The 10,352-nt window shown below is 41.6% G+C and overlaps 1 protein-coding gene across 4 annotated transcripts in view; it reads left to right on the plus strand.

Annotated features, from left to right (window-relative positions):
• nfatc3a (nuclear factor of activated T cells 3a) overlaps positions 1 to 10,196 on the plus strand; it is a 62,741-nt gene extending 52,545 nt beyond the window's left edge. For all 4 annotated transcript variants that reach the window (XM_051077310.1, XM_018666766.2, XM_051077303.1 and 1 more), the window contains one exon: positions 6,891 to 10,196. In XM_051077310.1, coding sequence (XP_050933267.1) covers positions 6,891 to 6,967 — 77 coding nt within the window. In that variant the 3' untranslated portion in view covers positions 6,968 to 10,196. The remainder of the gene's footprint in view (positions 1 to 6,890) is intronic.
• The last annotated feature ends 156 nt before the right edge of the window (positions 10,197 to 10,352 follow it).

The raw sequence follows: 10,352 nt of genomic DNA on the forward strand, positions 1-10,352 counted from the left end.
CAGTAGTTGGCTGAGCAGGCAGCGGAGAAAATGCCAGCGAATATTGGATTTACCTTTGACAGGTGGCAAGAAATACGACTCCGGGTGTATCCTAAACTAAATTAAACATGAAATTAGACTTGGAAATGACCTTTTGTTGTTGGCTACCTTTGTAAACGATCTCGATTCACATTTTTCCTTTGGAAAGGTCTGAAAAGTGGATTTGAACTTGGTAGATGTTTTTTCCCCACTGCAAATGCACCTGCTTCATTATTTGTTATTGTAACAATCAAAAGCCATCATTCAACAAAAGTGTAAATTAAAACCATTTACAGTAAAAGCACTGAAAGGTTGGCGACGCTGGCTGAGCAGCCTTTGCAATGAAACATTTGAGTCACCGCTGAAATTGCATCAGACAAACTAGTACTTCATAAATCTGATATTTTTATGTGTGTGTACACAACCGGGAGGAAATGTAAACATAACTGTAGTTAATTTAACTGTGATTATTTGTATGCAACAAGCAAATATAAATCATCTGTGTTTTTTTATTGCATGTGTGTGTATGGGACCATCTTAGTCAGAGGTTTCATGCTACAATTAGCCAACCATAACAGAGTAATAACACAGAACTCCTGATTTGATGGCATGAAAAAACAAATGAAAAAACAGTGGAAGGAAAATACGTTTCCATCGAATGCTGCCGCTGCTGCAGCTCATTAAAAACAATGGCAAACGTTTGCTGGTCTTTTCCCCTGAAACAAGGGGAAACTGACTTTCTGTGTCATCTTTCCATACAATTAAGGTCTTAGAGAGAGTAACGCAGAGGTCTTGGCAGAGGCTGGAGCCTGGTGTGGTGATTGTGCCAGTGCTGCCTTTTTCTGTAGACAGGAGGAGGGGAAGCCTGGAAATCCCTCAGTGGGGATGAGAGCAACTTGTTGACTCTTGTTCATGTCTCTGAATGTACACGTGCCAAAATTATAATGAAAATGAATAGTGTTGTCTATAATGTGGTGTTTGTTAGATTTTGTTTGTTGCTTTGGCCACTCTTGTTGCTCTTCCTGAGTGTCAGTGTTGATTTGTGCTTGTCAGCCAGGCATCCAGCGCCGGTGTTTGACTGGAAAATGAATACTAGTCACCACATTTCTCAGGGTGCACGAATGAGGACTTGACAGAGTGTGGTGAAGTAGGTTTTATTCCCCTTACTAAATGCAGAGCTGCTGAAATGTGTGTATGCAAGTGCGTGTGTGTATGTGTGTGTGAGTAAACAGTAAGTTTTTCTGTGAGCTTTTGGTGAGTCACCTTAGCGTGTTGCTGTGAAGTCGCCACCATATCTTGTTTGATATCGCTGCATTGCAGAAAATGCTGTTTCTCTAAATTCCACTTCCACACACTACAGTTTTTTTTAAAGCAGATGGTTAGTTGATCAATTAACCTTCAGGTATTTTTCAAGCAAAAATAAGAGAGTCAGCTTCTCAAATGTGAAGATGTGCTGCTTTTCTGGTGGTAAATTTACTATCTTTGGATTTTGGATTGGCAGCAAGCTATTTGGAGTTTTCCCCATGTGCTGTAAGACGTTATAACAGGCATTTTTCACAATTTTCTGACATTTGATAGACCAAACAGATGATAGCTAATGAAAATAAACATTAGTGTCATCTGTACTGTTGTTTATGGAACAGGAAACACTAACCAACAGTATCAGCTAAAGTGAAAAAACAACTTTTTTTTTTTCCCTGACCCGTCACCACCCATTAAATGGCAGGGAAAGATAAAGCATAATTCTAGTTTTGACATCAGAAACTCATCAGCTATATGCTCTCTGCTGATAAGTCCTACAGGATGTACTGTTAACCATTGTTGTGGGCTGTGTCATTCAGGCTCCAGTGGTTTCCTTCTGAAAAAGCTCAGTCCTGTGGTCATCTGCTGAGCGGAGCCACTATTCTGCATCTTGGATCAGAGACGGGGAGTCTTGCAAATCACTTACCGTCAGATGAAATGGGAAATCCACCTATGATTCACAGAGATGAGTGACTTTGAGAAACTGACTTCTTAACGAGCCTCTCCGGTGCACTCTCTGCCCTCACCCACTCATTCACCCACTCCAAAAGTGAAATTAAAATAAAACAGAAAAGGGTCACAGTGCAGCAGGCAGAGTTAAAAGAATGAAAGGCTTTACTGAGCGGACCTGGAAGATTTCAATACAAATTCCATCAACTGACCATCTATTTCCAGTGTGTGCTATCGCTCAGTGGATTTTTTACTTCACGTTAACTCTCATACCCAAGGCTTTGTGAAGACGTGTGCATGTCATTACAGGGCCCTGCAAGTGGAAACTGTGTGCTTTGATATTCCCTCTTGCAGGCGAACCAAGTCTTGCCTCTTTCTGTTCCCTTTGCACAAATGTTTTCCATTGTGGCATGTTGTCTTCATTTGCTGGACTGAGGAATCAGTCAATCTTCCAGTTATTTGCTTAAGTTGCTTTGCCAGAGTAATGTTTTTTATGCCTGGGTCAGGGAACTTTTTTCAGTGTGTCATAGAGGGTTATGATAATTACCCAGTTTCCATTTCGACAGTAGACATGTTTATCGTACTCAATGTCCATCTGCCCATTTCACTTCTGTTTTGCATTATGGAAATCTTTTCAATATACCTTCATGGACTTGCACTTTAGAAAAGAGATTACCCAATCACAGCGATGTCACAGTGGCGAAACCTTTTTTTGAGAGGAAATCATAGAATTCCCTGGCACCAGTTCATATAGCATAGGTAGATTCCACAATAAATATTTTTTTTGCTAAACAGTTCATTTTAAAGAACTGCAAAAAAGGTGTTTTTGTGAGAGAGTGAGGGTTTTTTTCCTCCAGATTTTAGGGGTTACGTCTTTCTTGTGTACAGTTAAGTGACATTAATCTGAACCCTCTCGCTTGTTCCTGACTCTCACTGATGAGCACTGCCAGTCAGTGCTTTAACTCAACAAATGACTGTAACTAGCTCACAAAGATTCAAGCCTTTGCCTGTTTCCTCTGCGCTGAGGTTCCTCTGTAGTCAGTAAGCTGTACCGAGAGTACGTAACCACCATGCCTAGAAAAAATGTCACATTACACGAAAAGGTGTGGACCTAAAGATTAGCATTAACATTTTTATTTTAAAACGTTTCTGCATGGTGAAAAAGTCTGGCAAACCAGCATCTTAAATCGTGTAGGCTCGCAGAGGAAGGAGCAATCTCATATAAACCTAGTAGTTAAAAGGCTACCAGCAGTAGCATCTGGAGTAGTAGTAGTATTAGTCGGCTGACTTCAGATGTATATTTTGACTAGGGAGCCCCCCTCCCAGTCATCTGCAGAGGATCTCCCTTCCGTGGAGCCATTCAGAGCCACACTTACTACACCAGGCAGCGCTGAATCACCGGCTTTCTGTTGCACTGTCATGAACAATACCAGTAAATCTGAGAAAACACTATCAGCATATGAAACTCGTCTCAGGTTGTGCTCGACTCAAACCTCCCTTTCACTTCTGGATCATTGATGTGTGGAGTTCCACCGTAAATTGAACGATTGTATCTGAAGCATAGATTACCTATTGCTCACTGATGTGAGAAAATTAACCTTATGTTTGATATCAGGTATTTGTAACTATCCCTATTTTGCCAACTTTCTCAATGGTTTTAAACTTATTTTCTTTTTGGGGGAGAAACCTTTGTAGATTACTGAAGTTTATTTTGTGCTATATATTTTTAGTTTTTTCTCCCTACATGCAAATTTTGTTATCATAAAATTGGTTTGTATAAATGTTCTGTTGGTCCTTCTTTGTGTTTTAAATCAGTTTCTAGACAGAGATAGAAATTCACTACCAAAATTAGTTCAACTATTTTTCAAACGGCCAAACCAAATCAGATTGCCCAAATTTACATCGAGCGCAGCTGTAATATCGAGAGTGACGCCTGAAAATGTTTTCTGACAGGTTGTGTGGGGAAACCTCTTCCGCCGCCGTTTTTCTTTTAATGATAAACCCGAGTGAATCAAATTGAGAGGAATTGGTCTAAAGTTGCACCCAAGCGAGTCATGGGTTTTCAGGTTGTTTTATGCTAATTGCCCTCAGTGCATCTCTCCTGAGGTATATTATCAGTCCATAGGTTACTGTTTGCCTCTGCAACAATCTAATCAGTACAGCGGAAAGTGATATGTTTTTGCAGACGCCCACTTGATGTCGGTCTGTCGCACTTCACACTACGTTGCTCATATTCCTGTGGTGTTAGAACACATTCACTCCCATGAATCGACTGTGCTACAGAGTTTACCACATAACATTTCAGCTGCGCAGGAGTCTCACGACAGGCCTCCAAATATCTCTCTGTGATTGACCCAGTAACTTAATGTATCCAAGTATTGAAAGTAGAGGCGTTTTACAGACCATGATCAGTTTTGTAAGTTGAGTGTAGACCCATTTAAGCTCTTTTATGCATTTGTTAAGAGTGAAATATAAGACATGTCTTAGCTAGATTTAACTAAGTCAGCGTGGAGCTCGGACAAAAGAAGCCCAGTTACTACCTTTTTCATTTTATCGATACAGCTGCTCTGCTGTGCCAATGGTCCTTTAACGGTTGTAAGATGCTGTTTATTTTGAGCACCGTTGCACACTTGTCTCTCGAAAGGTCATGCCCTTTAAAGGAGATCTGTAGTCCTCCATCACAGTTTTATTTCACTAATGGAATTGTCTGACAAATCGATAAACTGGCCAACTTGTTGTATATTATACCTCAGCCTTCTGTATACAAAAGTAAATGTTTGCTTTGATAGTCACAGTGTAGTCTCATAAGTGCGTGGTGCTGTGAGTGTGACTGTGTGTGTGTGCGCGCGTGTGTGTGAACATGGTTGACAAGGGAAAGGAAGAGCCTCCCACGCTAACAGGATGATGTGAGTTATGGTGGCCAGACACAAAAGCAGGCAGCAGAAAACACAAATAAAACAACAGAGTGTACACCGTGGCTCAGAATTCAAACTGCTGGGTCCTGTGAGAAAGAACGAGTAAAATGAAGAGGTGTTTCGTGGAAAAATGTCACTGGTACACATGAAAAGTGTGCATTAGAGCACACTTTAGTTTGAGGAAGAGCTGATGAAATAGTGAAACAGATAGGAAAGCAACACTTAAAATGTAAAGATTGCACTGATATTTTATAATAATGTTTTACTAAACTGATGAAGGTTGTTGTATTTTTAATGAATGCATTTGTTTCATAATTAAGCGTTCGTGTCACAGTGTGTGTCATCAAATTTAAATACGGTTTCTTTTTTCACATGAAACACAGAGTTGGCTGGATTTGTTTGCTCATCTCTGACTGAGTCACCCTGCCACCTTTATTTTACAGTAAAACATTTGTTTATAATAGTCCCAGGGGATGTGCGATTTACAGCAGCAGTTGCACAAATGGACGCAGATAGGCGGTAAAGAAAGGAGCTTCATTTTGACTCCTGTCGTGTACAGACAGGTCTGCTTTTAAATCGCCCGTTGTCAAACAGGGCCAGAGGTCTCTGCTGCACCCTCCCAAACCAGTTCACCCAGCCTGATTTCTGTGCACTGTGCCTCCTGACCTGTCACCATCACCTTCAAGTCAAGTCAAGTCAATTTTATTTATATAGTGCTAATTCACAACAGAAGTTATCTCGAGGCACTGTACATATAGAGCAGGTCTAGACCATACTCTTTATCTTATGAAATTTACAGAGAGAAACCCAACAGTTCCCACCATGAGCAAGCACTAGGCGACTGTGGCAAGGAAAAACTTCCTTTTAAGAGGCAAAAACCTCGAGCAGAACTGGACTCAGGGTGGGCGGCCATCTGCCTGGACTGGTTGGGTTTAGACAGAGAGAGGGGGGTGGGGGGTAAGAGAAAGACAACATTGCAGATACACAGACTAAGTCAAAATGTAAATAGTAGTAATACAAATAATAAGAAGAATAATAGCTAAAGGAATAATAATGACAGAACAGTGAAACATTAATAGCAATAACACTACCACTAACACTAATAAATGTTTAATTGTTGTAACACCCAGGAGAGATCACATGAAGAAGTCATGGGACAAAACACTAAGCACATATTATTACAACAGAAAAAACATTCACATCATATTTTCCAACAAATGAATTTTCTCTCTGTCCTCGTGTCTTTCCTCACCACAAGTTGATTTATTCCATGGCTGCAGTTTTTTACTAGCTCCCTGCTGTTCCTCTTGTGGTCCCAGTGCGATTACTGAATGGAGGCTGCAGATGTAAGACAATTATGTACGCTGGCTGAAAAAACACAACATAAAAAGCAAGCAACAGAGCTATCTGTTATTTATCTAAAATCAGTCTGTAACTGAGTCGGTGGAGTAATTAACCTCACTGCGCCTGAATGCCTCTCTGGGCTCAACAGCATGTTTTTTTTTACACAGCCCCTCTGTCATGCTCAGAAACCCCATGAACAGGCCCAGGGAAAAAGTACTGAACCACCATCAGAGCTCTAATGAAGTAACGGACAGGCCCCTGCCGGTCGGACGGCCTCGCAGGAGTGTGTTTATGGGAGTTGGTGTGTTCTGTGGTTACTGGTAACATTTCTTGGACTTGAACAAAGGTCAGAACTGGCACATTTAGTGAATGGAATAGTTTCTCTCATTTGTTCTGTCAGGAGTTATTATATCTCGCGTCAGAGCCGTGACTTTGTGACCTTTGGGGTTTGCCAGTCTGGTTTTGAGTTTTTCCACTTGGAGCTCTCAGCTGTCTGAGTTTGAGCTCTGAGTCTTGTGGGGGGGGGGGAACTCGACGTGGAACAACACTGCCCCCTGCTGGAGAGAAATTTGTAGTGTAAATATGAGTCAATTCTAAACAGTAATAAGTGTTTTGTGTGTGTGTGTGTTTGTCTCTTCACAGTAAATGAAATCATCGGCAGAGACATGTCCCAGTCCCCCAGTGCTCACGGTCCTCCATCGACGCACAACCAGTCATAGCTCAGCCCCTCTCTCAGGCCCCCCTCCTCCCACCCCACCGATGTGGACTTGTGGCTCATGAACTACCCCACCCTCCACCCCCCACCGTCCAGCTCTTAACCCCAGCTTCGACACAGAGCCTGCTTCCCCAGGCCCGAGGACCCGGTCCTGTGCGCGATGGGACGAGAGGAGCACGAGGGAGAGGTCAAAGACAGTACCTGCTAAGACCACCAGCCTGACAGGAAGACACTCTTCATTTGTCCCATGCGATTTTATTTAAAACTGTACACTTTCTCCGATTGAGAGACAAAGCACTCAGATTAAACAGAAGGGCGAGCGGGAGAATACAGCCATGTCGATTTACACCCAGGGTGAAAAAGGTCAGAGTGTAACGAGCTGTCAGAGCTGTCCCTCAGTTCTCAGATGTCGAGATGTGTGTCCCCCCCACCCACCCCCGTCCTCTCTTCATTAGGTGTGACGGCCTAATGAAGACACCGCTGTCTTCCTGAGCAGTCAGGTCAGAGCACTCACTTTTACTTTTTTTTTTTTTGGCAGAATAACTTTCAGTAGCGGAGACGAGAGTGGCGCATGTGGTTGTCCCTCTCTCACCAGCATTGACCTTCATAAAGGAAGACGTCTGTGAGAAGAGAGATTCAGGAGTGCACAGTGTTGTCACAGGAAGCCAGAGCTGGGATTTTAAATCCCTTCAGAAGGCTTTTCCAATACTCTGTAGTTTAAGTGTTTCTCAGGCGACGCTTTCAGAAACATCAGTGTACTGGAACGCAACACAACGTTCCAGACAAAACTAATCACGCTTCGAGATTTCAGACCTGCAGAACTGATTTGTTAGCCGTGAAATTTAATCACCAAATTCAAATCAAACCAAACTCTCCCCCTTTTTTTTTTCCTCATGGCTCACTCATGACAACACTGTCCATTTCCTTTTTTTTTCTCCCTCCACCCACCCCCACCCCTTTCAAATAGAATAAAACCATTCAGGTCTGGAGTGCCGGAGCCTGGCAGAGAGGAACGAGCTCCTCTGGCACTGGTCTGGGATCTGCAACCCGCAACATTCCACAACTTTAACCTTGCAGCCGTGTAGATATCTGTACATGACGCCGCCCCCGGTCTCCTCTTTACGCCCTCCCCTCTCCTGCGTTTCTTTATCGTCGAGTTGAACAAATGCCTTATTAACATTTAGCAGCTTTGAATGGTAGCGAAAGCTTTTGTTGTCGTTGTTGTTGTCGTTTTGCACAGCTGGCTTAGAGTTAAACTTACAATATTATTGCATAAACAGACGCGAGACTCGGGTCGTGCGGATGTGATTTCATGAGTTAACCCTCCTGATCATTCTCATTCAAAGATATTTGAAGAAGCCTGTTAATCTCCATGTTACAGAGAAGTGTTTTCGTTCATCCGCGGAGATAGACGTCTCTGCCTCTGACATCTCTTTACATGCAATAACTGATCCCCCAGATCACCCAGGGGCCTTTGTGTGCCTTCTATTTCCTAACAGGCGGTCATACCTGTGACAGTATGTCAGCCGAGGTGAGTTGTGATGGGAAATAATCTGACAAAAGTTTTAAAAGTATTTATACACAAAGATGTCTAGATATTGCATTTATGTATTGACCCCACCCCTTAGCCCCTTGCGTGTAATGAACAAGGTAAAATCCCAAAGTCTAGAGAACAACATCTGGATGTAACGGGGTCTTCCACACCCCCTGTTCGCAACAATCAATCACAATCAAAGATTTCTCTGTAACCGTGTGACGCATTCATTCTCTCACAGATATGCAGTGCCTGTATGGCAGCAATAACACAGTGGTGAGAAAAAAGGAGTATTTTCAGGCAGGTTTCTGGTCAGATACGAGTTTGGTCTGAAGATTTCCATCGGCTTTTATTTTGCCTTAAGCTTGACAATGACGCTCCTGCATGCGAGAGCCGAGGAGTGTTGCTTATGACGGTTTGAAGTCAGTTTCCAGGTGAAAATGATTCTGCTATGCATTAAATTCTGCCTAATGCCTTTAAAAATGAGGGGGAAAAAAAGACAAAAAAAGACCTTAATGCCTATAGAAGTAGACTGTAGACTTGTTGTAGATGCTTGATTGATTTCTGTTAGCACCCTGGATTCGTCCATCAGCCAATCTGCCTTGTCGAGGACACAGTGCAAGCATCTTAATAGGTTCAGTTATGTGTGTGAGCGCATGTGGGTGTGTGTTAGTGTGTGTGCGCGTGTGGATGGATGGTTGGTGTTTGTACCAAATATGCGCTGTACAGAAGACAGGAATTTTTAGAGTCCTATTTTCAACAACAGAAGCACACCCATGTATTTAGGCTATGCAAACTATAAGAAGCAAATGTGAGATACGACATTAAATATGAGAAATGAGATTATAAACTATTTGTAATGTTGCTTATGAACTTCACAGAGCAGAAAGAAAAAAAATAAACATTCAGATAGTGAGAGTATCATGTCACTATGTAAACTATTAGGATGCCTTAACTCTTTGTTTGAAAACCAGTTTGTCAGTGTGTCTGTATGCTGTTTCTGGGTTGATTTTTTTTCCATGACTAAGACATAAGTCAGTAACTATTATTATTATTATTGTTATTTTTGTTTGTTTGTTGGGGGCACAGGGTGGACATTGAGGGTTGGGTGGGAGAAGGGAGATGGCTCTTTTGCATATAAAGCTGGTTCTGCAGCTTGAAAGACTTGAGTCAACAAAAAAATGAAACAAAACCAGCATTGACAGTAAACTCTGGCTGCCGTCCTCTTCTGTCTCAACCAAAGACCGAACAATATGTTCCCATTTTACATTATGGTAAAGCAACAGAGACTGTACAACTCTATTTTTGATACTTTGAAATGGATGTCATTCCTAAAAGGTTGGGGACATGTGTGAGTGTTGAGAATATAGACATATATATATATATATATATGTGTGTGTGTATGTGTGTATACACACACACACACATATATATATATGTGTGTGTATATATACATATACACACACACATATATATATACATATACATATATATATATGAAATTGTTTTGTAAAATAAAAGGGAAATACAGGTTTAGCTGATGTTTACCGAGCCTTGTATTGTCATTTCTTGTATATTTTGTATGTTAAAATTTTTGTAATTTTTAAGACTGCAGTGCTTTTTGAAATTATTCAAAGGGAATACCTTGCATCATACTGTAGGCTCTAAAGTAGTGTATATCAATAAAAGAGAAAACTCAGCCATGGCTTGGTGTCTCCTTCTTCCATGTCTCTGATTCAAAATCTGCCTTGTCTTCACCATTTCTGTGCTCCCACTCTGTCATTCCTCCAAAACCCCCATTCACAACTCATGACAAGTATTTACTCAAATGTGGAGCTACTAGACCAACAGAACA

Source organism: Lates calcarifer, linkage group LG2, assembly GCF_001640805.2.
Source record: "Lates calcarifer isolate ASB-BC8 linkage group LG2, TLL_Latcal_v3, whole genome shotgun sequence".
NCBI lineage: Eukaryota > Metazoa > Chordata > Actinopteri > Centropomidae > Lates > Lates calcarifer.